The sequence below is a fragment of the Phacochoerus africanus genome, chromosome 12 (genome assembly GCF_016906955.1).
Source record: "Phacochoerus africanus isolate WHEZ1 chromosome 12, ROS_Pafr_v1, whole genome shotgun sequence".
Lineage (NCBI taxonomy): Eukaryota > Metazoa > Chordata > Mammalia > Artiodactyla > Suidae > Phacochoerus > Phacochoerus africanus.
In genome coordinates, this window is record NC_062555.1 from 70,921,085 (window position 1) to 70,949,010 (window position 27,926).

Consider the following 27,926-nt stretch of genomic DNA (forward strand, 5'->3'; position numbering starts at 1 on the left):
TTTGAGAGCACCTCTGGATTGTCCACATTCCATATTAACCTGAAGAAAGCCTTGCTAGTTCATATGTCTGCACTTGGGCTATCAGATCTTCCGAGGGAACAGGAACTCTGATTATCTAGCCAAGGTCAATATTTATGCCAGTAAGAAGTCATAACTTCCTGTTGTTCTTAGCAGCATAGAGGCATATTGCAAGAGGAAAATATATAGGGCAGAAAAAAATTTCACATGTGCCACTGACAGTCTCCATTAGGATGTATGAAGACTGTATTTATCAAAACACATAATAAATGTAAGAAATTAGAGGAAGCCTGACTCCTAAAGACATTCCTTACAACTCCACAGGCAATGTTGCAACACCTACATCATGGGGATTTCATGTGCTGTTTCCAGATGTGCCTGGTAACCTGGCTAAACATGGAGAAATTATTTTGTGATATCCCTAAAATGACTGCTACTCCTTCAGCCATGGAAGGAATTTTTTCCGACAGATGAAAACGGAAAAGCACTATTTCACACAGTGGATTTCTGTCACATGTGGGAGGTGAGTCCATGGAGGAGAGAGTCCGGGGGGAGCCAGGAGAGGGGGAAATCCTTCACTTCTTCCATCTTTGAGAATGGGCTATGGACTGTTGGATGCGGCAAGTCGTGAACTTCAGAAGGACTGTTACGCCGCAGTGGTGTGGAGGAAATGATTGCTGACATGTTTCTAGAGAAGAGCAGGGAAGAACTTGGGACAACGAAGATACACGTCTCTTTCCTTCCATGTGCTGAATCCTGTCGTGGGCTTTTCCAAGAAGACATTAATTCTCGTTCTCTTGTCATGACCTCCTTCTCCTGTTCGGGTTGTTATTTTTTTCTTTTTGATAATCAATGCTACTTCTCAACAGGTGACCCCTATTTCTCCCTGCGTTTATTTTTGGTCTATAGCCCATTACAAATGATTGATCAGCACACCTTCCTCCCCAGGCCTTGGAGAAGTGTAAGGACGCAGGACTGACCAAGTCCATCGGCGTGTCCAACTTTAACCACCAACAGCTGGAGAAGATCCTGAACAAGCCAGGGCTCAAGTACAAGCCCGTCTGCAACCAGGTGAGCAATCTCAGTCTCCTCCCCTCCCTGTTCTGCATGACCTTCTTCTCGAACTACAGCCAGACGTCTGTTTGTCCTCCCCACCCCTTCATCCCACCTTTGTGGGACGTGGGATTCTGGGGAGCAGAGTCTCGGTCTAGAAGGGTGTGAGCAGAACCCACGCTGGGATCTCTGCTGGATAAAGTCTTGGTGGAAAAGCTGGGGAGGCTTCCAGGTGCTGAACTGTGGGAATTTAGGGCAGGTCAAGGGGCTGCAGGAGGGTTTGAATAGCTCCCCAGCACTTAGAGCTGAGGAGGCATTTCCCTGAGCTGTAAAGGATGGCCAGAAATTAGATGGTGAAAGAGATTTGGGGGAACTGTGTACAGGAAGGAAGGTTATGAAAACATGGAGGGGGAAGTAAAGAGAGAGAAAAATTAGCTGATACAGGTGTTAAGGGTTTGTGTGGGTTTGGATGCCTGAATCCTCAGTCTTGGCATCTCTGTTTTGGGGGTGGTCTTCAATGGGAAACCTAGTACAGAAAAAAAATTCTGGAGCCTATGAAAGTCATCCAGGTGAGAGAAATGAACTTAATGCATTGTGGTGACATTAACATGGGATGAAATATTCACTCTGGAATGTTTAGCTGGAATTAGAGCAGACCTTGTGGTTTACTCAGTCTTGGTTTGGTTCTCCTATTGGCTTCTACCATTAATTTAACTGTTTAAACACACTTTTGTCTGTCTGGTTGTGCGCTGTTACATTTTTTGTTGTTGTTGCATTTTTACTTTATTGTGTTGAGAACGCTTAACATGGGATATATCCACTTGAGAACTTATAAAGTATACAATGCAATGCTGTATAATAAATAAATATTGTCAACTATTAAGAACAATGTTGTATAGCAGATATCTAGAATTTATTTATCTTGCATAATTGACACTTTACACTCGTGATAGCAACTCCTGATTTTTCTCTCCACCCAGCCCCTGGAAAGTACCTTTCCATTCTTTGATTCTATGAGTTTGACTAATTTAGTCAAATAGCTGGTGTCATGTAGTATATTTCCTTCTGCAACTATGTTTGTATAAAATAATGTCCTTAAGTTACATCTTGGAGTCAAGGAGAAAGAGCCTTTTATGTAAAAATGTAGCTTACAGGATTCAAGAATATTCATATTTTTTTCAATTATGAGTTGAAAATTAATGTGATTCTAGCATTAATTTTGCCCCTATGTTTTTATTGCGAGAAATTTCAGATATTAGAAACGTTAAGAGTATAAGAAAGAGCATCCGCCTTTCCCTCTTATTTGCAAAATTTTTCCAATTTTGCCACAATGTCACATGCATATGTCTGTATATATAAATGTAATAGTTTGCTGACCTGAATCTGATAGTGACTCACATTTTGCTTTGAGCCGCATAGCTTGGGCTCTTTTAATCTAGAATGTTCACGCAACCATTATTTCCCCACAATATCCAGACAGGCTTTTGACAAATGTACTGGATTTATGAGATTGTCATTGGGTGCTGTCAATTAACTTGTTTCTCTAGCCTCCATTTATGTAAATTAGTAGTTAGATCTGAATGCCTTCCACATTAAGCTTAAACATTTTGGCGAGGAAATGGTCTTTGCAGGCTGTGCCCCTTGAATTGCGCACCAGTAGGACACATGAAAAGACAGGTGGTCCAGCTGTGAGTGATGTTACTTTCAGTCCCCTGGTAAAGCTAGTGGTGGCCAGAGCTTTCCTTTGGAAACGTGTGTTTTCACTGTTGAAATTACCTGGTCATTTGTTGGGTGGTAATTGTCCAAGGGGGAAGTTAGAGTCTCCCCAAATTTTCACCTAGTGATTGAGAATCCATCAATGACTTTCACCTGAATTAGTTATTTCATTGGAAAGTTTTTCAATAATTTTCAATTTTAAACACGCTTAAATCTTCTTACCTGATACTTTAATGTAAAAATAAAATTCCCTGGTTAAGTCAGGATAAAATACAATTATTCCTATAAGAGGATAAAATCTAAACTCCTTCCCTTTAATCATCAGTTTCCAAGAAAGGATTTGTTGTAATCACCACCACCAGCGGAGGCAGATATGTTTGTTCTTTCTCTCTCTCTTCGCTAGAGACTTGAAGATCTTTATTTACTCTGTATATTGCATTTGCCTTTACTCACTGTTCCCTTCGATGCTCAAATCTACCTGAATGTCACCAGTGGGATCCCCATCCAGCTGGTTCTTTTGTCCTGTAAACATCCCTTCATGATTCTTGGTGAAATTTCTTGCTTTCTGGGACAGTTTGATACCCAAGTCTCTCGGTTGCTTTCCTGTTCCAGATCTGGAATTGGGCCAGTCCCCTGGTCGTGTTCAGCAGTATTGAGTGACCAGGATGTGGTCCTGAGAGATGCTTGTTCTCAGGAACGTCATGAATTTTTACCTTTCAGGGGACAGAGATATAAAATTTATATTTTAAAAGAAATGATTGCTCATGTTGATGTTGGCAGTTGTAATTTGATGTGACACAGTTTTCTCTTTAGCATATATATTTTAAAAACCTTTCAGCCTTTTTTCATCCTATTAATATTGCCTTTTCATACAATCGGACACTTTTCTGTGTTGGCATTCTACAGGTGGAATGTCATCCTTCCCTCCACCAGAGCAAGCGGCTGGATTTCTGAAAACTGAAATAAATGAGACTTGTTCTCCTTGCCTATTCTGCTCTGGGGTTTATGAGGGGTCATTAGCAGGATATGCATTAGCACGGAGAACCGAGGTGCAAACATCTTTAGTATAGAACATCTTTACTATACTATAGTAAATGTCTTTACTATAGAAGGACTTCATAATGTATACAAAACTGCTCAGATTCTCAAAAAAAGCATCCAAAGAGCTTTTTGTTTGTTTGTTTTTTGATTAATGTGCACTCCAACATCTGCTGGGTGTTCATGCAATCCGTCTTCAATGAGAACAACTTCCCCATATCCTGGAGCAAGTACACCTACTGTTGTCAGTCTGATAGCTGGAAAAATCTTCCCTATACAATGCACATGAATTTCCAACTACAAATTCAGGTGAGTAAGAAGAAAACACAGTTATTTGTTTTTCTTGGAATCAGTTTATTTGGAGTTATTTCAAATTTAACCTTTCTTGAAAAATGGTAGCCAAAGAGCCTACCCTATTTTAGATACCAAACCAGAACACTGGCGGTTCCTCTGATCCCCAGGGACTGATTCTTCAGAGACATCCATTGTCCCAAGACTTTGGTCCCTTTGGGTCCAGCTGATCTGCATGACTGTCAGCCAGAGGGAAAAGAGATGGCTACTGCCTCGAGATCTCAAAGTCTAAATGTCAATCAAGAAAGGAAATGAATGAAAAAGCCTTAGCATAGTCATCTGTAAGAGCAGATGGATGGATGACAGGTTGTACATGGGCTGGGAGAAGTGACCCTGCATCAGAAGATGTTTCTTATTCTCCAGACCATAGGGATTTTCTCTCAGACAGTATCTAAGGTCTCACATCATAGAACAATTCTGGCCTTCACAACAGGAAGAGATATCAAGGACTGCTGCTCAAAAGTACAGAAATTCAGTGTCATTTATCTTATTATTTGGTCACAAACTCTCAAAGTTTCTTCCAATCAAATCTTTGTTCATCACCTCTAAAAAATGTGATGTTTTTTCTGTCTTGGAAGAGCCATGACCTCAGGGACACTGTCTAAAGTACATAACAAGGCTAGTAAGATACAAGTGAGACAGGATACTCACTGTCCAGCCAACAGCAGATTTAATGTCACATCTTTGCAACATAATAATAAAAGAGGTGCCAGTTTCATGTACCCCAGAACTTATTTGGGACAGAAATAGAATGTTCTACCGAAAATAAGGAGAAAAAGAAACTTCAGTATTCTTTCTTTTCAGAAATTAATTAAAATAAAAACCATGGTCCCTTCCAAAGTATGGAAAACTGATTGGGCTTTGGTCTGCGAAGGAGTAGAGAACAAAATAGAAATAGTTTTAATCAGAGACACCCTTGAGGGGAAGTGTAGAGTTGGTAGTAGAAACAGCACCAATTCTACTAACCGATGTTCTGAGTGATTACCATTTACCAGGCAGCCCTCTCAATGAATTAATCATCTTATGAAGTATGTTTGACCATTAGCTCATTTTACAGATAAAGAAACCAACATAGGTCATTGACTTGTCCAAGGCCACATTGAAGTTAAGCAATTTTTTTTTTCATCTTCACTCATGGCATATGGAAGTTCCCAGGCCAGGGATCAAATCCGAGACACAGCTGCAACCTATACCACAGCTGCGGCAGTGCCAGCCCCTTATCCCACTGCACCACAGTGGAGCACCTTAAATGATTATTTTTAATTCTCATTTTGTAAAACTCAAGAGTAACTGTCTTACACAGGTGTTTGCACACTTTCCTCTCCTTTCCTACTTCCCTCTTCTGTCCTTGCTCTGACAATCGAGTGGGTAAGGTGGGTAATTTATTGGTGGCAAGGAGAACATTAGCAGAAATCTTATTGCATTACATTGGCACTTTATGGAAAATGGATAACTAACTGGAAGAAGGAAGACTGCCAGAGCTCTGACTTTCCAACTCTTCCCAAGGGCATCTCACGGGTAAGCTTTGCCCATCTGCTCCAGGAGCACACCTGGATTCACACTGCATGTGAGCAAGATATGCTTCATGTTTTACACATGTGCTGTCATGCCGTGTGTAGTGCCATTCTTTTCCCAATGGATTACCGGCGCCAACATGAAATGACTCTATTGAGAGACACCAGGCTAGAAGTTCTAAGGATAAGTCCATGGCCAGCAAGGAAGTTATCCAGAATTAGGTGGCTCCAGTGACAACTTCACACTGAGGACAGTCAGGATGTGCCCATATTATCAGTACAGAAGCCACAGATTGATGTAACGGAGATCAAGAATACTGGTTGATATGCCACAGTCTGACTTTACTTTGTGCTCTCTGATTATGGATGTTACTTGAATTTCACCTGATGACTTTTTCCCCTTGGTCAGCCCTCAATCCTTTGCCCTGTGCACCACTGAAATCACTCATTTGAATGGCAGGTGTTTGATCAGAATTTGGGGGAATTTTTATATCCAGACACTCAAGAACAATGACAGTGTTGTAGCAGTTTGGGGTTATCTAATTGTCTCTTTCTAAAGAATGTAACATCCCCTGATGTAATGGGCTGTTTTCTAAACTTTGCCCTGTTTTAACCATTGGCTCAGTCATAGTGCATTCTGTCAAGAATCATGAAGAATGTAAGATTTTTAACATGGAGTTCCCACTGTGGGTCAGTGGGTTAAGAATCCAACTGCACTAGCTTGGGTCACTGTGGAGGAATGGGTTCAGTCCCCAGCCTGGCACAGTGGGTTAAAGTATCTGATTGTTGCCATGGCTGCATCTTGGGTTGCAGCTGCAGCTGCAGCTCAGATTCAATTCCTGGTCCAGAAATTTCCATATGCTGCTGATGTGGCCATTTAAAAGAAAAAGATTTTTAATGTAATTTGTGAGCTAACCAGTTAGCTTGCTCTGGGTTCATGGAGGCTGGTATAGGAAGGACAGGTAATTACTCAGAACAATTGATGCAGGCAAAGTAAGTATTATCTTCACATTTGTTGACACATAACTGACATGTAACATTGTGTAGACTTAAGTTTTACAATGTGATGATTGATGTAGGTATATATTGTGAAAATGTTCACCACAAGATTCATAGTACTAGTGTCTTGAGTCCCCATTGCTAAAGACTGAGGTCCAGGGGCCCAGGTCATAGGTGAACATGCAGTGGGTTGTTACAGGAGAAAAACTTGAAGCTTTCGGACCCTGGATGAATTATAGAGCACGCTACACTTCCCTGCCCGCCCTTTCTCTGGCACTTCTCTCCTTCTCAGGTGTACAGCAATGCAAGAAAATGTGTAGAATTATCTCCCAAGAGGTGCTTAGCTACTTTTCACAGCTAAAAACTCCTGATTTTATTTAGAGACTTATCCTCCCCCAGACAGTAAACTCAAGACATTTTTTATTATAGTATAGTTGATTCACAATGTTTCAATTTCTGTTGCAAGCAAAATAATACAATCACACAGTTCCCTGTGCTATACAGTAGGGCCCCATTGCCCATCCATTCCAAATATAACAGTTTGCTTTCTTTGAAAAAGATTCTTTTCTTGTCTGCATTGTTTATTGATAAAACCATGCCTGGCACATAAAGGATTTTCGATTATGTTTTCCTGAATGAATCAATGAATGAATTGCAAAATATGCAAGAACAAATAAAAATGCCAAGACATAGCTTCAGAAATTAAATAAATTAATATGATGTACTACTTACAACAAGCAAAATGTAATACTGGATTTTTTAAAATAATATTTGATAACTTCAGAAAATACTTATATTAAATAAAAAAGAAAGTGTACAGTTTGTATATTGAAGATTACTTTGATTTGTAGGTAAACACACACATATTTCTTTGTATCACTGCGATTTTCAACATCAATTTCTTTTCCTTTTCAGAATACAGGTCTTTCATGTCTTTGGTTAAATTGATTCCTAGATATCTTGGGGATGCAGTGGTAAATGGGATAGTTTTCTTGAATTGTCTTTCAAGTCATTTATTGTTGGTGTATAGAAATGCAGCGGATTTAAGTAGATTAATTTTGTATCCTGCAACTTTGCTGAATTTCTTTATTTGTTCTAATAGTTTCTTGGTGGAGTCTTCAGTGATTTTTATGCATTGTATCATGTCCTTTGAAAATAGTGGCAGTTTTACGTCTTCCCTTCCTACTTGGGTGTCTTTCATTTCCCTTTATTACCTGATTACTGTGGCTAGGACTTCTAATACTCTGTTCAGTAGAACTGGTGAGAGTGGGCATCCTTGTCTTGTTCTTCATCTAAGAGAAAAAGCTTTCATTTTCACCTTGACGATGACGTTGGCCGTGGGTTTGTTGTAAATGGCCTTTATTATGTTAAGGAATACCAACTTTGTTGAGTTTTTTTTTTTGTCATGAACGCATGTTGAATTCATCCAATAGATTTTCTGCATCTATTGAGATGACTGCGATTTTTATCCTTCATTTTGTTAATACAGTGTATCACATTGATTGATTTGTGATATTGAACCATCTGCTCCCCTGGAAAAAGTCCCACTTGATTATGATGTATGATCCTTGTATGTGTTGTTGAACTTGGTTTGCTAATATTTTGTTGAAGGTTTTTCATGTACATTAATCAGGGATATTGGCCTGTAATTGTCTTTTTTTGGTAGTGTCTTTGTCTATTTTTGATATCATGGTAATGCTGAACTTGTAGAATAAGTTTAAAAGTGTTCTGCCTCTTCAATTTTTTAAAATAGTTTGAGAAGGATATGCATTATTTCTTGTTTGTATGCTTGGTAGAATTCCCCTGTAAAGCCAGTCCTGGACTTTTGTTTGCTGGAAGTTTTTGGTTACCAATTCAATTTCACTACCAGTGTTTGGTCTGTTTTCACATTGTCTACCTTCCTTATTCAGTCTTTGTAGTTTTAAAAAATATACTTCTAGAAATGTACGCATTTTCTCTAGGCTGTTCAGTTTGTTGGCATATTCATAGTGTGCCCTTATGATCTGTTCATAGTATTCCTTTATGATTTTTTTTCACTTGTCATTTCTCCTCTTTCATTTCTTATTTGTTTATTTGGGTTCTTTTTCTTTTTCTTTTCTTTTCTTTTTTTTTTTTTCTTAATAAGCCTGGCTAAAGACTTATCAATATTATTTACCTTAAAAAAGAGCTCTTGGTTTCATTGATAGTTTTCCTGTTGTTTTTTTCAGTTTCCATTTTATTTATTTCCACTCTAGTCTTTATTATTTCCTTCCTTCTGCTGCTTTGAGGTTTTGTTCTTTATTTCCTAATTCTTTTAAACAATAGATTATGTTGTTTATTTGAGATTTTTCTTGTTTCTTAAGGAGGAACTATATTGTAATAAACCTCCTTCTTAGAATTGCCTTTGCTGCATCCCCTAGATTTTGGAAAGTTGTGTTTCTAAGTTCATTTGTCTCAAGGTATTTTCTGATTGTCTTTTTGATTTCTTAATGGACCCATTGTTTTTTATTTAAAGTAACATATTATTTACATGTATGTGTAACTGGGTCACCATGCTGTATAGTATAAAACTGACAGAGCATTGTAAACCAGCTATAATGGAAAAAATCGTTATATAAAAATTAATTAAGACATAAAAAGGTAACATTATTGAATCTCCACAATTTGTGTTTTCCCCATTTTTGTTGCTGTAACTGACGTCTAGTTTCATACCATGGTTGTTGAAAAACTGCCTGATATAACTGCTATCCTATTAGATATGCTGCGACTTTTTTTGTCTGTGGCCTAGCATGTGATCTGTCCTGGATAATGGTCCATACGTCCTTGAAAAGAATATATAGGACTTCCGTTGTGGTGCACAACGTAACTACTCCCCATTACTTCTACAGTGGCTGCAGCTTGATCCCTAGCTCAGGAGCTTCCATATGCCACAGGTATGGCCACATGTTTGAAACAAACAAACAAAAAAACTTATTTGCTTAAGAGCACTCTCTCCATACTGATCGTCTGCCCAGATTTTGTGTCCATTGATGTTAAGTGGGATGTTAACGTCTCCTACTATTATTGTGTTATTGTTAATCTCACCCTTCATGTCTACTATTATCTGCTTTATGTATGTAGTTACTCTTATATTAGGGGCATACACGTTAACCAATGTTATTCCCTTTGTGTATTGACTCCTTTGTCATTACATATTGCGATATAATTGTTACAGAATTGTTTTAAAGTTTATTTTGTCTGATATGAGAATTTCTGTCCCCTTTTCCTGTCATTTCTATCTGCATGAAATATCTTTTCCATCCTTTCACTGTCAGTCTTTGTGCGTCTTTACCTCTGAAGTGAACTATTTGAAATTAGTCTTTTTTTTTTTTTTTATCTTGGATCTTTATACCATTGGCTTTTAAAGTGATTATTGCCAGGATTATACTAATTGCCATTTTGTTATTCATTGTTTCTCTCTTGATGCCTTTAAAATTCTCTAAGTTTTGCCATTTAAATTATGATGTGTCTTCGATTTTATCTTGTTTGGGAGTCTGTGCTTCCTGGACCTAAATATCCTTTCCCACCTTCAGATTCAGGAAATTTTTAGCTGTAATTTTATCAAATACATTTTCTGCCCTTTATTTTTTTATTCTCCTTCTAGGATGCTTATAACATGAGTATTAGTATGGCTGATATTGTCCCAGAGGACCAATGTACTTTTCTCCTTTAAAAAATGTGTTTTCCTTCTTCATTGTTCTCATAGGATGATTTCCACAATTGTATCTCCCAGATCACTTACACGTTCTTCGGCATCACCTAGTCTGCTGTTAATTCCTTGTAGTGTGTTTTTCATCCTAGTTATTGTATTCTTCAGTTCAGACTGATTTTTTAAAATATTTTCTGCTTAATTGTTAAAATTCTTCTACATGCATCTCTTCTTTTCCCTGATGCAGTTAGCATTCTTATTACTAATGCTTTGAACTCTATATCTGGTAAATTGTTTGCATCTGTATCTTCAGTTGTCATTTCAGGCAATTTTTCTTATTTTTTCATTTAAAACACATTCCTTTGTCTTCTCATTTTGCTTAGCTTTCTGTGTCTCTATGAAATTAGGTGAAAGTTACCTGTCCCCATCTTGAAGGGGCTTCCTTGTGTGGAAGCCCCTTCTATGCAGTCTGTGTGTTCCCAAGGGCTTTGGTGGGACAGATGGATCTGATGTGAGCATGGGTAATGTCTTTCCCCAGATAGTGTAGGCAGCCATCACCTTGTGGGAGATGGATCTAGGAGGGTAGAGCCAGGGCCAGCTACAAGCCAGGGCTTTGTCTATGCTCAGTGGCTGTCACCACCCTATTGGGGGTCAAGGAAGTTCTCAAGGTGCTGGAGCAGAAGCCCTGAAAGTTGGACTTAAACTAATCACGTTCCCTTTAATGGTGGCCCCTTCTCCCTACATCACTGGAACATTTGCCCAAGAGGGGAGCAGTGATGGAGGAAGATGTATTAGAGCAGGCACTCGGTGTGGGCTGAAGTGCACACTGGTGCAGTCCTGGCTTACCTGTCAGAGCTCCAGAACACTTGTGATCTGCCACTCCTACCAATGCCAGTAATGGCCTCCCTTGCTCTGTTCAGATGTTATGCTGGTCTGGACCGGCTCTGTCTCCACAACTGCTGCCTCTCCCCAGCACTGGCAGCCCTTGTCCTAGTAGGAGCTGCCCTGGAGCCATAGGCACCCAAGTGGGCATTTGGCCTGGGCTATCGTCCACTTTGGGGCTGTCACAAGAGAGTGACCAGAGTCCTGGGTGGTTTCAAGCTGCTTCCTCTACATTCTTCCTAGAGGTAAGCAAGCATGCACGTACTTCTCAAGAGCAGAGTCTATGTTTCTGAAACTTCTCTTCCACTGGTTTTCAAACCAGCTAGAGGACTTGACTTCCCAGTGTTGGATCCCAGGCTGGGGTGCCCAGAGTGTGGTTGATCTACTCCCTAAGATAATTTTTTTTTCAAATTCATTGTGTACTAAGTTTAATACCTGTGATTATTCAGTAAGAGTTTCTGCCAAGTTATTTCCTTCCTATCATGGACCAGGTTTTCTTTCTTTCTTTCTTTCTTTTTTTTCTTTCTTTTCTTTTCTTGTTTATGATGTGCTGTGTGTGTTTGTAACTGGACAAATACCCACTCTTTGCAGATGTGTCCCATGTCATGACTGTCCCTCAATAACTAGGTCAGCATGCTCCTAGTCTTGAGAGAGCCCACCATCAAAGCTAAAGGGCTACACAGTGGTTTTCTGAGCCTACATCTTAGCTGGCTTGTATGTGGCATTTTCATACTTCTGAATACATGGCTGTGTTTTGACTGTCTTAATATACCCCCAATCCATACGCCAGTTCTACTCAGGGTTGGTTTTTTTTTTTTGTCTTTTTCACCTTTTAGGGCTGCATCTGCACCATGTGGAGGTTTCCAGGCTAGGGATAATCAGAGCTGTAGCTGCCAGCCTACACCAGAGCCACAGCAATGCCAGATCAGAGCCAAGTCTGTGACTTACACCACAGCTCACGGCAATGCCGGATCCTCAACCTGCTGAGCAAGGCCAGGGGTGAAACCTGCAACCTCATGGTTCCTAGCTAGATTTGATTCCACTGCGCCATGTCAGGAAATCCTACTCAGGGTTTTATACCCTTAATCCCCTGACCCTGGCATGTGTGCATATATAGTCCCCCTGCACTTGTATTGAAACATTCCAGGCTCATGGCTCAATACAGCTGCCCTTCAGTTTAAGCTTAGAGTCAAGGAAAACGAACACAAGTTCAGACAGCTGCCGAGTAGGTTGGAACATTGCAAATAAGGTTTTCTGTGATCACCCTGATTTTAGGGAGGTAACTGGGAGTTGAGCTGCTGCCCCTTACAGATCAAGGTTGCTCTGCACCAGACAGGAGGAGGGTACAGGTGAGTAAAAGCACAGTGAAATGCCCTCCACTCTATTCTGGATTGTTCCTTACTGGATGTTCACTTGGTTGCTGTAGATTTTTTTGTTGTTGTTGTTGTCTTCCAAATCACCTATGAGATTTTTCAGCTGGTTACTCTTTTGGTTATTCTGGGAGAATTCAGCACTTCTTAGCTTACCATTTCACTGACTCAGTTTGCATGTTAAATTTTAATTGGCTTCACAATATTCCACTGTATCAATGTGCCATGATATCTCTAACTCCTCCCAAATTTATTATAATTTAACTTGTTTACAGGTTTTTCTTTCATGAATTATGTGGAACAAGATAAATTCTATAAAATATTTATCATTTACATCATGATAATTTTCATAGGACATATGACTATGTAAAATGTATAAAAATCTAAAAGTCTTTTTGCAAACTGCACTTGATATCCCAAAGCTGTTTTTAGTTAACCTCCAATAAGCACTTTGACAGAAGGCCTATATTTGATATAGTTTTCAGGATTTCACCCCTGTCAGGGTTGTAAACAAAATAATTTTGCTGATGGGAAAGATAAAAAGGGCAATTTATTTTTATTTGAAGGGTTAAATCTGTATCAAGTACTAACATATTGAAAAATGCTTATTCATCACTTGAAATTGTTTTGTGTGTTCATGTGCTGTAAAGCAGTTTTCAAGATTTTCAATTGACATTTGACCAAGATTGGGCTTCGTAACTAGAAAAACAAAAAAGAACAGTATGTGGAGGTTTCTAACCTAACATGATGGTCAATAATTGTTGAGCAAGTCTCATGCAATAACTCGTAAGTGGATACAGAATTGTCAGTTCACTTCTTAAACTATGAGGTAATATTTTGCAAGAAATTAACAATTGATTTATTATTACACAATACACAACGTTATTCCGATTAAAAAAACAAACAAATATGTTAATTGGCTTCACTTTTATCTTACTCCACGGGTACTGCCTGAACCTTGCTCCTCCTACACGATGTCTGCTAACATTGGACGGTGCAGTTGGGTGGTTCCCTTCCAACCATTTATAACCTGAAGGCAGAAGGAAAAAACAGAATGTGCTTCATCAGAGAAGCAACAAACAATGGATCCCAAAAGCCAGTGCCTGGAGCTTAATGACGGTCACCTCATTCCTGTACTGGGATTTGGCACGTATGCACCTGAAGAGGTAACGGTCATGGTCTTGGGGGTGAGGGCTCAGAAGTAAATGGATGTAACATGAGTGGCAGCTGAACGAGGCTGACAATTCAGTGAGGTCCTGTGTGACTGTGAGGAGGCCCACTTCGTTCTCATAACCAGGCTAGAACCATTCTCAGGACAGGGAGAACGATTTCAGTCTTCACTCTGCATAAGAGTCTGATCATACAGTTATCTGTAAGTTATTCTGGGCTCCCCTCCAGTTTACATGTCTTTCCCAGCTTGGCAGATCGGATGTAACTCAGCTGTCAAGAGCACCAACCAACTGTTGGCTGCTCTGCTTTGAGGGAGATGGCAATGGAGCGGTTTCTTTGTGAATATCAGCAATTCAAGGACTTTGTCTCCCTTCTCAAAAGGGAGACATGCCCCAGAGAAGCATTTGAGGTAAATGTTTCCGAAGATGAGTTGAATGACATCTCATAAATAATGGGAGAGAATTGCTTTTCTGCTGTGGGACACCTGCTGCGTGCCAGGCAAGGAACACCCCACCTGCGTTTTGCCTCACACTTCTGTTTCTGCTTGCAGACTCCTTCCCATATTAAATCATTTGTAGGGATAAGCTGCAATCTCACAGGGTAAGGTTTTGTTTCATTGGCTTTGTAATTTTTGTTTTCAAAGTATAGTCTTTGGTGCTTGGGCATAAGAGGGAGTAAAATGTACAAGTCTCTAGCCTGGAAGCTACAAAATTTGCTGTCCATCTCGTCTTTAGAGCATTCAATTGTATGACAAGGGACTGGTCCTTAAACTCTGAGTCTCCCTTTTCTCATATACAGAACAGAAGGAAATATTCAGAGACATTTTGGAGAGAGAAGACAGGGCTTGTTCACTTTGTAGAGCAGAGTTGGATTGAAGGGATGGAAAGGTCCAGAATATCACTGAAGCTCACGGGTATTCCTTCCTTGGGAGGCGTCCAAATGCCTGTACATTTAAGGGAAACCATGACTAGACCCAACAGAACAGTTAGACCAAGTATCTCCTTCCCTGAAAAAGAAAAGGCTCTGTATTCTCTAAAGTGGAGCATTTTAAGACATAAAAAATCAGTTAATCCTGCCATTTTCAACAACACAGAGGAAAATGGAGAACATTGAACTAAGGGAAATAAGCCAGACACAGAAGGACAAACACTGCATGATCTATTAATAGGCATAACCTAAAATATCAAACTCTTAGAGCGGAGAATGGAGACGTGGTAGTGAGAAACAGGAAAAGTTTGGGGAAAATGGAAAGATGTTGGTCAAGGGTACAAACCTGCAGTTATTAAGATAAGCTTTTGAGACCTAATATTCAGCATGATGACTAGAGTTAATAATACTGGGTGAATGCTGAGATTTGCTAAGAAAATTTTCTTAAGTGGGATTTGCCAAGAGAATAGACCTTAAGTGTTCTTGAGACTTGCCAAGAGAATAGACCTTAAGTGTTCTTGAGACTTGCCAAGAGAATAGATGTTGAGTGTTCTACCACCATCGGTAGCTATGAGAGGTGATGGGTGTACTGATAACCTTGATGGTGGGAAGCATTTCTCGGGGGAGACATAGAGGAAAACGTCACATGTAAACTGAACAGATGCAGTTTTATTTGGTGTAGTGTGTGTGACGACACTGGCAGAGAGCAGAATCTGAGATGCCTTCTTCTGATTCCTTGATGCTTTGGACTATGAACCTTAAGTTTTGTTTGTTTCCCTTCAAGTATCTCACACACCCATGACTACAACTTTATTTTGAGTCTTCTGGGTTCTTCCAGCAAAGCACTGCACCTAGAGGTGACCTTGGGTACCTCTGATGTCAGCAATCAACCAGTGATTTCTGGGGATGGATGGGGCTCTGGGATGGCCAACTTTAGTTACTTACCAGGAAAGACAGGGGAACCTTTTGTGAGTTTATCACCCACATGCAGAACTCACCTAAGGCATGAAGACCATCTGATTGAGAAAGATCAAAGTTGTGCCTTAGCAACCTCTTAATCATGTGGATATCCAACTACTACCTTTGTGGTTTATGTAGGTTCCTAAGAGTGAAGCTCTGGAGGCCACCAAATATGCCATAGAAGTTGGGTTCCGTCATATCGATGGTGCTTATTTATACAAAAATGAAGAGCAGGTTGGACAGGCCATTCGAAGCAAGATTGCAGATGGCACTGTGAAGAGAGAAGACATATTCTACACGTCAAAGGTGGGGGTGTGGGTGTGTGTGTGTGTGTGCACACGTGTGAAATGAGATTGTGAGCAGTTGACATGTAATAGGACCAGTAGACGATTAGTGGCCTGTACTTACCATTTAGTCACACATATTTTTATTGTAAGTTTAGTATTCTATTATCCCCCCAAAAACAGACGATGATAACTTTTTCTTTTTTGCTGCATCCAAATTTGATTGATGGATTGATTTTACATTTATTTATTTATTTTTATTGTTATGTCCCCAACACAATTTTTTTCCCCACTGTACAGCCTGGGGACCCAGTTACACATACATGTATACATACTTTTTTCTCCCACTTTCATGCTCCAATGTAAGTATGTAGACATATTTCTCAGTGCTACACAGCAGGATCTCATTGTTAATCCATTCCAAAAGCAATAGTTTGCATCCATTTATCCCAAGCTCCCAATCCATCCCACTCCCTCCCCCTCCCCCTGGGCAGAAGTGCAAATGAAAAATACCATGAGATACCACCTCACACCAGTCAGAATGGCAATCAGTAATAAGTCCACAAATAACAAGTGTTGGAGGGGATGTGGAAAAAAGGGAACCCTCCTGCACTGTTGGTGGAAATATAATCTGGTACAACCAATATGGAGAACAGTATGGAGGTGCCTTAGAAATCTAGACATAGAATTACCATATGACCCAGCAGTCCCACTCTTGGGCATATATCTGGACCAATTTTATTTTTAAATCCAGTCACTTTACTTCTCTGAGCCCAGAGCAGAACAATCTGACTTCGCATGGGTGAATGAATCCAACAGAACTAGGATCAGCTGATAGATTTCCTTTTCAACTGCGTAACTTTCTAAAATTTCTTCACCTTCTGAATCTCATTTATCACCTGCATCAGAAAGAGAGGGCACACTATGTGAGGCACTTTGTGTGTTACACAAGATCTAGACAAAACGTCTTGAATTATGCCCTGCGGGTATTAATAGGTTCAAAGCAAGTTTCCTACTGTTATGCAAAATGCTAATGAATCCTGAGGGCGCTGACTCTTCGACAGAAGTAGAGTGCGTTTGTGAGCTGCTTTTAAACCCTGTCCTACATGATGCAGATGATCGGCTTGGGAGTTATCCGGTAGCACTTTTTATCTCTGGGGTCGTGTGCTTCCATTGTGAATGAGGTACCCATGACGAATTCAATCAAAGAATAAAGTTCACACGGGTAGGTTCGATCCAAACAGGAGGAAAAGGAGTATTTTCTCTCCATGGTCATCCATTTCTAGCCAGTACACGTGTCTCATTACTAAGTGAGACAAGACAGACAGATTTCCCTGCAGTATTAACTTCACAGAGCTTCCCGTCTCAACCTCTGCAGCTTTGGGCCACTTTCCTTCGACCAGAGTTGGTCCGACCAGCCTTGGAAAAGTCCCTGAAGAATCTCCAACTGGACTATGTGGATCTCTACATCATTCATTTTCCAGTGGCTCTGAAGGTTGGCAATCCGTGTGACCACATCTGTCTTATTTCTCGTGTCAGAAAGTCTATCAGCTCGTGCGGATCATTGAAAGAAGAATTTCTTAGGAGGATTTGGGGATGATTGCACTAGAGGATAATTCTCAATGTGGTGATTTCTGATTATCTTTTCACTGAGGTTTTCTTTGAACGCCCAACTTCCTTTCCATGCCTCCAAGAGAAAAGATTTCAACCATCTTACACCCCCTGCCTCAAAAATTTAAGGAAATAAGAGTTGGCATGTTCAGCACACAGTCCTGATTACGACGCCTGAGTCTCTTGGTAACTTCCTAAACACAGTGTTTGTTGCAACAGTGGTGAACAGTGATACTGCCTTACACTTGAACATGATGAGTTTATCTCCTCTCTGACTCTTTCAAGTTGAGGTGCTCTGTCTAGGTGAATCTAAACCTAGCAGCCTTCACAGTGACCTGGGAGACCTTGCCTAGAAGTTTGGTACCTTCAAAATGCCATTTGTAGACTACACTTGGGCGTTAACAGCAGTGTTGTGTAGAACTCTTGATTTGAAATTATAGATATCTACTCAGGCTGTCCTTGCAAAAGAACTCCTTGGGTTATTTGAATAGGAAGTCCCAGTCATGGATCGTCCCTATTCCATATTAACCTGAAGAGTCCTGCTGCTTCATATGTCTGCCCCTGCCCTATCAGATGTTTGGAGGGAACAAGTGCTCTGATTATCTAGCTGAGGTCAAGACTGCAATTTTTATGCCAGGAATAAGTCATAACTTACTGCTACTCCTAGCGCAGTTGAGGTGTTTTGCAAGAGGAAAATTGTGTAGGGCAGAAAAACTCACATAAGCCACTGATAATGCCCTTTAGAATGTAGGAAAACTGCGTTTCTATTTCTTTTTTTAAAAATTATGTTTATTTTTACTTTATTTATTTATTTATTTATTTATTTATTTATTTATTTATCTTTATGCCTTTTCTAGGGCCGCTCCGGTGGCACATGGAGTTCCCAGGCTAGGGGTCTAATCGCTGTGGCCACCAGCCTATGCCAGAGCCACAGCAACGTGGGATACGAGCTGCGTATGTGACCTACACCACAGCTCGCGGCAATGCCGGATCCCCAACCACCTGAGCAAGGCCACGATCGAACCCGCAACCTCCTGGTTCCTACTCAGATTCGTTAACCACTGTGCCACAATGAGAACTCCGTGTTTCTTGAAATATATGATATGTGTTAGCAATGAGAGGACGTCCTCTGGAAATAAGTCCATGTAACTGATTGCCCTTCCCCATTCAATGGAGGCATTTCAAAAGAGGCAAATGTAGAGGACAGACCAAAATTTCACTGTTTGTTCCCTTTAGGATCTAGGAAAGTTCTACTTACTGAAACATAGAGTAAGTGTAAGAGATTAGAGGGCACAGAAATCCTAGCACATTCCTTACAATTCCACGTGCCAATCACTTTGCAAACCTCAGTATCAAGAATGTTGCAGTAGGAAGGTTTACTGTCCTTGTCTTGGAAGTGCCTGGCAGCCTGGCTAATTATAGAAAAGCTATTTTGTGACATCTCTAAATGGACTGCTTCTGTTGCAGCCAGGGGATGAGCTTCTTCCAAGAGATGAAAATGGAAAAATAATAATGGACACGGTGGATTTCTGCCATACGTGGGAGGTAAGTCCATGGAGGAGAGAGTACAGGAGAGGAGGTCAAGAGGGGGGAAATCCTTCATTTCTTCCATCTTTGAGAATGGGCTATAGACCAAGAGCAATTCACAAACTTCAGAGGGACTATCGTGCTGCAGTGGCGTGGAGGAAATCAGAACTGAAATGGCTATGGAGAGGAATGGAGGAGAATAATTTGGGACAATGAAGATAGGCATCTCCTCCCTTCGATGTGTTATATACTGTCTTGGGTTGTTCTACCGAGGGGACAGTGATACTTATTCTTGTGTGCTAACGTTCTTCCCCTGTTTGATTTATCACTATTTTCTTTTTGATAATCAATGCTACTTCTCAACAGGTGACCCCTATTTCTCCCTGCGTTTATTTTTGGTCTATAGCCCATTACAAATGATTGATCAGCACACCTTCCTCCCCAGGCCTTGGAGAAGTGTAAGGACGCAGGACTGACCAAGTCCATCGGCGTGTCCAACTTTAACCACCAACAGCTGGAGAAGATCCTGAACAAGCCAGGGCTCAAGTACAAGCCCGTCTGCAACCAGGTGAGCAATCTCAGTCTCCTCCCCTCCCTGTTCTGCATGACCTTCTTCTCGTACTACAGCCAGACGTCTGTTTGTCCTCCCCACCCCTTCATCCCACCTTTGTGGGACGTGGGATTCTGGGGAGCAGAGTCTCAGTCTAGAAGGGTGTGAGCAGAACCCACGCTGGGATCTCTGCTGGATAAAGTCTTGGTGGAAAAGCTGGGGAGGCTTCCAGGTGCTGAACTGTGTGTGGGAATTTAGGGCAGGTCAAGGGGCTGCAGGAGGGTTTGAATAGCTCCCCAGCACTTAGAGCTGAGGAGGCATTTCCCTGAGCTGTAAAGGATGGCCAGAAATTAGATGGTGAAAGAGATTTGGGAAAACTGTGTACAGGAAGGAAGGTTATGAAAACATGGAGGGGGAAGTAAAGAGAGAGAAAAATTAGCTGATACAGGTGTTAAGGGATTGTGTGGGTTTGGATGCCTGAATCCTCAGTCTTGGCATCTCTGTTTTTGGGAGTCTTCAATAGGAAGCCTAGTACAGAAAAATTTGCTAGAAACTGAATGGTGTTCACCTGTGGGATGAAGTTAACATCTTATGAGGATCCTAACAGTACCTGAAGCAGTAACTCTGGAACAGTTGGCTGAGATTAGAGCTGACCTTGTGATTTCCTCAGTCTTGGTCTGGACAAGTTGTCCAACTGCCAGTGACGTTACTTTTGTTCTCCTGATAAAGCTTGTGACAGCTAGATATTTGGTTTGGAAAGCTGTGTCTTCCATGTTGAAATTACCTACCCAACTTTGGATAGTAACTGTCATCAGGGTAATCAGGTTCTCCTCAAATTTTCACATAATGGTTGATGATCCATCAGTGACTTTCACCTGTGGTAGTTATTTCATTGGGATGTTTTTCAATGATACTCAAATTTTAATCTTCTTACCTGACACTTTATTTTAAAAGTAAAATCCCTTCATGAAGCCAGGGTAAAATAAACTATTCCCATGAGCCAGGGTAAAATCTTTACTCTTTCCCATTAATTGTCAGATTTTGAGAAGGAATTTATTGTAATAATTGCCACTAGCGGAGCTGATTTTTTAAAAATCTTTTCAGGGCTGCACCTGAGGCATATGGAGGTTCCCAGGCTAGGGGTCAAGTGGAGCTGTAGCTTCTGATCTACAGCACAGCTGCAGCAATGTAGGATCTGAGTCACATCTGCGACCTGCACCACAGCTCATGGCAATGCCGGGTTCTTAACCCACTTAACAGGTCCAAGGATCAAACCTGTGTCCACATGGATGCTAGTCAGATTCGTTTCTGTTGCGCCACAAGGGGAACTCTGAGGCAAATATTTTTATTCTTTCTACCTCATCACTATGGAGTCATGGGTTTTTATTTACTCTACGTGTTATAATCGCCTTAAGTCATTATTCCACTTGATGCTCAAATATACCAAAATGTCACCAACTGGATTCCCATCAAACTCGTTCTTTCAGTCCTCAGACATCTTTCCCCCATATTTCTGTGAGCAAAGTCTTGCTTTTTGCAAAATGTGATGTCCAAGACTCAAGCAGTTCTTTTCCTGCCCAGATCTGGAATTGGGCACAGCACCTAGCAATGAATTTAATAATCAAGATCTGGTTCCTAGAGTTGCCTGCTCTTTGGGATGTCATGATCTATATTTACCATTTCAGAAGAAATATAACATTTATGTTTAACCATTATGCAGAGTTGACATTTCCAATTCAAATTGAATGTTAAACATTTTTAAGCTTTCTTTTTATAATTTTTTTACCCATATTAATATTTTATATAATCTGACACTTTTCTCTGTTGGTATTCTACAGGTGGAATGTCATCCTTATTTCAACCAGAGCAAGCTGCTGGATTTCTGCAAGTCAAACGACATTGTTTTGGTTGCCTATGCTGCCCTGGGATCCCAGCGATTAAAAGGATGGTAATGAAATGGAAAGAAGACAACAAGGAGTTTACTTAATATTCATTTTTAAGCTAATTTTTAAATGAAATATTTTTTATCATACTATACTCAGGACCCCAGAGTTAACTCTCAACTGGGATGAGGGAAAGGGGGGAGGGGGTAGAATGGAAAGAATCCTTCTCCTTTATCTTCTCATCACCCGGATAATTTTTTTTATATTAGATGTGTCTTGTTGTAGGTTAACAACAAGTATCTGCATTAAAATTCTGTATATGATGCCCCGATCGAGACCAAAGACTTAAGCTCACATCCTGATTTACTTACCTATTAACCACTGAACACATTTCTGTAAATAGACTCACTAAGTGTCCCCTCCCTTATGTGTAAAATCAGGATGACAATGTGTAAGTCTCAGGTCTATCATGATAAAAAAAATTCAATTTGAATCATTTTTTTAAACATCTATAAAAGTATTATACACCATGAGTAATGATGAAATGAATAGTTCTCATTCTGAAACTACTCAGTTTTCATAAATACAAGGGAAAAGTTAAACTAAAAAAAAATCTCCGTCTGAATGTCAATTGGTACAACCACTCTAAAAAACAGTATGGAGGGCCCTCAGAAAACATAAAATAGAACTATTGTTATGATGCAGCCATCCCACCCCTGGGCACATATCCAGACAAAACTGCAATTCAAAAATATACGTGCACCCCTATGTTCATAGCAGCACTCTTTACACTGGCCAAGACATTGAAACAATGTAAATGTCCATTGACGGGTGAATGGAGTAAGAAGCTGTGGGCCATGTATGAAATGTAATGCTACTCAGCCATGCAAAACAACACAACAATGCCATTTGCAGCAACATGGAGGCAACTAGAGAAAGACATAGGGTATGATATCACTTATATGTCGAATCCAAAAACATAGCACAAAAGAACCTATTTCGAAAACAGAAACAGACTCATAGACATGGAGAACAGACTTGCAGTTGCCAAGGGGAAGGGAGAAGGGAGTGGGATGGACAGGGAGTTTGGGGTTAGTAGATGCCAACTATGACATGTAGAATGGACAAGAAAAGAGGTCGTGCTGTAGAGCACAGGGAACTATACACATCTCTTGGGACAGATAAGGATGGAAGATAATAATATGACAAAAAAAATGTCTCTCTCTCTGACTGGGTCACTTTGCTGTATAGCAGAACCTGGCACAGCACAATAAGTCAACTACACATTAATTTTACAAATCCCGGTCTTTTTCATCTCCTTCTCCTTTCATACTTTTATACTCACTTTGGGGCTGTGATTAGAGAAAAAAAAACATCCCCTGAGAAGCAAAAGTGAAATGGTGACTATGGAAGCACTGAACCAAGCTCAAGCTGCATCCAAATGGCCTGGGGAGCTTGGGAAACACAGATTGTGAGGTGCCACACCTGCATTTCTGATTCACTTTGTCTTCAGTTCAGCCATGGAATTAGCATTTCTAACAAGGTCCAAGATGACACTGAAGCTCCTGGACCATGGAAGATAATTTGAGAATGACTGGTCGAGAGTGGTCCGGCTTGATCCACTTGGGAAGCCTCCTAGCAAACTGGACACTCAGTCTCAGCTCTTCAGCATTTCTGCATTTCCTTCCAGGGTGAACCTAAACCACCCAGTTCTCTTGGAAGACCCAGTTCTTCATGCCATTGCCAAAAAGCACAAGCAAACCTCAGCCGTAATTGCTCTTCGCTACCAGCTGCAGCGTGGAGTTGTGGTCCTGGCCAAGAGTTACAATAAGAAGCGGATCAAAGAAAACCTGCAGGTGATGAGTGGGGCTGGGGGAACAGGGCTCTTAAGTACTATCCTTCATGGGAGTCCTTCTTTGCACAGCAGCTCTCAGCCCTGTCTATGGGCCAAGATGAGCTGCGTGTGATTTCCCATGCATGTATGCGCTATGTCCATTCCTAATGGTTTTCTGCCCCTCCTGGGGCAGCAGGAGAGACAGCATGGCTGGATAGGATCAAGCTTGGATGGAAAAGAGCTTTCAGTTCTATCGTTACAGTTGCAATTTTTTCTATCACCCTGGGCAAATGCCGTCTCGTTTTTCTTCATTCTCAATTGAAGACACTGGATTGTGGGATTTTCCTAGGCCATCTGGCTGCTATTAAAAAAAATCCAACATTTGGTGGATCAGATAAAAGTGAAATTTGTCTCTCACAGGTCTGCTATCGGGGTGAGTGTGTGGTTGGGTGAGGGCTCTCTTTCAGGTCCCAGACATCTATTTGAGTCTTAGCGGGGAGAAGGGGCAATGGAGCTCTCTCAAGTCTCTAACATGATGTATGATAGCCTTGCAATCTGACTCATGAAGGCACGACCCTCGGGACTTAATCACTGCTCAACGGCCCCACTTTCTAACCCCATCCCAAGAGGGGGTGAGGTTTTCAGCATGTGAGCTTTGAGGGCACATGCATTATAGCAGTGATGTTCATAAAACCATTGATCATGGTTTAATTGTCCTTTCCCCCGAATGCTTACAGCGTTTTATGTTCATACACCCAATCTCCTTGACGTTCTGCCCTTGCAAAGTTCCTGTTCAAGAGTTTGTCCACTCTTATTAGGTTGTCTGGCTTTTGATTTTTGTGTAGGAGACTGTTATTTTATTATTACAATGATTGGTGTCCCCAGTTTCAGGGTTTAATACAGAGATCACTACAATACAGGTAATGATTCTGTGGCTTGACAATTCGCCTGCCCTAAGCTAAGCTGGTCTGTTCTTGGCTGGGCTCTCATGTGTTTGCAGTTAACTGCAGAGCGGCAGGCAGCTCTGCTGTAGCAGGTGGATTAGGCTGTTGTCAGAGGAGCCTGCACTCTTTTCCCTAGAGTCGTTCATATGACACTGGCTAGACTGTGATAAGTCACCTGGTCTTTGTCTCAGCAGGTTGTATGAGCCCAAGGCAGTGAGTGGGAAAAATCCTCTTCATGTCTTGACTCAGAACTGCCTCACCACTTTTTGGCAAGTTTCATTGTTCAATGCAAGTTAAAGTTCAGTCCAACTCCAAGGGCAGAAAAGTATTACCCTGAAAAATCGTTTTTGTCTCTCCGTTCAAATCTGGGTCTGTAATCCACCTAGAATTCATAATATAGTATGACATGAAAATATATGTGTGTGTGTGTGTGTGTGTGTGTGTGTGTGTGCAAATTGACTTCTAAATGTCCGTATTTTCCCACAGACTGTCCTTGCCAGGTATGTCATACGTCAGAAGTCCGTAGGTACATCTGTGGCCTCTGTCTTCTATTTCACCATTTACTATCTGGACTGTTCTATTGCAGTGGAAAACAAGTCTTGCTGTCCAGAAGGGTAGGCTTTTCTTCTCTGAGGATGTCTTCGCATACCCTGGTTTCTCTCCAGATCATATAAGATGCCTTTGCTCCTCTTGACTAGCTGTTTTCTACATTAAATTTAGTTTCACTTTACCAAATTCAAGAAAAGAATAAATGTTTAAGTCTTTGCTCATATGGTATGGAATTGCTAGATCACTTTGGAGAAAACTAATTTCTTTATAAAATTGAAATTTCCATTCCGTGATGATGACATGAGCTTGTCATTATTTGGATGCTCTTTAAAATATTAAATATATTTCTTAACTTTCTACAGAAAGGCATTTTCATAAACGTCGTTGTTATATTTATATTTATTCAAAGATGATAGTAAGTCTGATGTCAGATTCTTATTTAGGCTTTCCTGGGGGTGGGGGAGTGGTTATCCTTCCAGCACTTGATAAGCTCAAAACTCTGTCATAATTTAGTGGGTGTTGGAAAAGGAAAAACACAGTCCAATGTTCGGGCAAGTGCATACTTGTTGTGCAGACTAGTCCAACTGTCACTTTGTTGGAAAAAGAGGATTGTTGTTTCTTTGTTTTCTGTCACATGAAATTCACTTGGAAAGTTTTGAGATTGATACTTTGCAAGGTGTGTGTGCGTGTGCGTGTGTGTGCGTGTGCGTGCATACTCGCATGTTTGTGTGCATGTGCGTGCATGTGTGTGTGTGTGACGTGGAGCAGAGAAGGAGAGGGTGTGGAAAGGAGAGTGTGGAATCCAGCAGAAGAGTTCCCAGGCTTATGCACCTGGACGCTGAGGACAGGCAAGGCTGCCCTGCACCCGCTTCCTGCCCCCATCCACCTGGAAAGTGTCCCAGGTCTGGGAACGGGGGAAGCTCCTTGGGGGAGAGTTTAATGTGTTTCTTCCCTTCCTTCCAGGTTTTTGACTTTGAATTGACCACAGAAGACATGAAAGCAATTGATGGCCTCAACAGAAATATGCGATATTATCTTGCACCCTAGTAAGTTACCTGTCCATTGTGTCTCGGGGGTTGGTTTCTGTAGCGCGCTGGTTAGCTGAGGAGCTAAGCTTCCCTGACCAGGAAGACAGTTGTGATTTCATGTTAGGGGTAAACCAGGGGCTGCCTGTAGACCTCAGACAACAGGGTTCCTCCAGGGCTTAGTCTCTAAACAAACAGAACTGTGAGTGGACCCAGGAGGGCCTATTAGGAAAATCACCAATGCGCACATCATGCTGAATTCACTACATTACACCTCAGCCAAGCGAAATATCATCGTGGTGTTTCTATTGCATGCGACTGTGGGAATTGGACATGAAGGGGCGGTTTGCACAGGGACTGGGGGCTGCCTACATGTGGGTCAGGCTAGAAGGTGAGACATGTCTGGACACTGAGAATTCTAGCCCATCCCATGGATTGCACCCACAGAGAAACTCGCTCTTGGACAGTGTGACGCAGAGTCATGAAATTAATATCTCCCCTTCTCTTTCAGTGGTGCTGATCACCCTGAGTATCCATTTACTGAAGAATTTTGACTGAGAACTATTCATCATGGTTCACCAATATCAGAATGTATTGATTCTAGGGGTGTGCAAAGAATTCCTGTACTTGATGGAGGTGATTCAAAGCAATGTCTCACATTTTAGGCTTCTTGCATTTCTTAAATGAAATAATAAAGACTTCAGAATTGGGATGGTTTGGAGGGGGATCAAAAGGCAGAGTAGGAGGACCTCGAACTCGTCTCCATTGGTAGGAACATTAAAAATACCTCTGCATGTAGAGAAGGTGCCACTGCAAACAACTGAAGAGTAGCTTCATGGCTCTTCCACAGCCAAGGCAATAAAGAAAGAACCTCACAGAGTCTCACAGGTGGCAGGAGAATGGATCTAGTCAGGACCCACTCCCCTTGCAGGTGACCTGACAAAGAGAAGTGTATACAAGCTCTGGGATCCCCCTCAATGAGCAAGGGGCTCAAGACCCATATTAGGCACCAGAGCTCTGGGCATCAGCCCTGGGCAGATGAGCCCCCTTGGCTGTTTTGAAAACTGGTGGGGCTTTAAGAATCCAAGGCTCCTGTCTTCAAGAGCACATGCAAGACTTGATTGCTCTTGGCCCCAACACAGAAGAAGTTGACTGAATACTGCTTGATGTTGTAGCCCACCGGCCAGGACCACCTCAGTGCCTTCCTGGGCCTGCACAAGGCTCCTGCTCCATCCCCTTCTGCTCTGGCCCTCATGCCCCACGAAGGTGTTAGACTGCCATCACACACACGGGGGAAAGTGGAGCCAACTCAGAAGTTTGTCTCTACTCCTAGGGCCCCAGCACAACTCCCCCACAGGGCAGCAATTGCCGTGATGCCTGGCAGAAGCCTCAGCCCACACCCGACCCTGGCCATAGTCCCTCTGACTCCAGCCCTATCTCCTTCCAAGTCTGTAGCTGCCAGCTCACCTGGGGAGAAGATGTGGCACATGATCACTTTAGATCCAGTTCTCCCAGCAAGGCCACAGGTCATAGGCAGCCCACACAGAGATGCTTCCACACAAGGACATAGGTACCTGTTTGCCTAATATCTTAGACCAAAATAACAGACCAAACAAATCAGAAGAAAAACACATGTGTTCCAAATGAAAAACAAGATAAAATGTCAAGGACAATCCCAATTAACCAGATAAATAACTTCCCTGATAAAGAACTCCAGCCAAGTAAGAAGTCTGCTCACTGAACGTGGGGAAAGAATAGAGGAGCACGGTGAGAGCTGCAAGTCCCAATCAGAGCTGAAATATACAGCAACTGTAATAAAAGTACACTGGAAGGACTGAACAAGAGGTTCGGTGATACAGAAGAATGCACGAGCAGCAGTGAAGACGGAGTAGTGGAATCGATCAGAAGAGAAATAAAGATTAATATATATATATATATATTTTTTGGAGTTCTTGTCGTGGCTCAGTGGTTTACAATTTGAGTAGCATCCATGAGGACGTGGGTTTAATCCCTTGACTCGCTAACTGGGTGAAGGATCTGGCATTGCTGTGAGC

At 41.4% G+C, this 27,926-nt stretch overlaps 2 protein-coding genes across 3 annotated transcripts; both read left to right on the top strand.

The window, feature by feature from the left end:
* The first annotated feature begins 260 nt into the window (after positions 1-260).
* On the top strand, positions 261-1,313 carry LOC125112810 (dihydrodiol dehydrogenase 3-like). The gene is made up of 2 exons (XM_047755231.1): positions 261-541; positions 967-1,313. Exons 1-2 carry the CDS (start codon positions 533-535, stop codon positions 1,237-1,239), a joined length of 282 nt encoding a protein of 93 aa, XP_047611187.1. The 5' UTR covers positions 261-532; the 3' UTR covers positions 1,240-1,313.
* Positions 981-27,799, top strand: LOC125112808 (prostaglandin F synthase 1-like). 2 transcript variants are annotated; one of them, XM_047755229.1, is made up of 10 exons: positions 981-1,089; positions 13,609-13,774; positions 15,804-15,971; positions 17,328-17,444; positions 19,028-19,105; positions 19,533-19,655; positions 21,476-21,585; positions 23,211-23,376; positions 25,811-25,893; positions 26,384-27,799. In XM_047755229.1, exons 2-10 carry the CDS (start codon positions 13,691-13,693, stop codon positions 26,424-26,426), a joined length of 972 nt encoding a protein of 323 aa, XP_047611185.1. In that variant the 5' UTR covers positions 981-1,089; positions 13,609-13,690; the 3' UTR covers positions 26,427-27,799. The 2 variants fall into 2 exon arrangements, with proteins under 2 accessions (XP_047611185.1, XP_047611184.1); XM_047755228.1 differs by lacking the exon at positions 981-1,089 and adding an exon at positions 3,672-4,134.
* Positions 27,800-27,926: the final 127 nt, after the last annotated feature.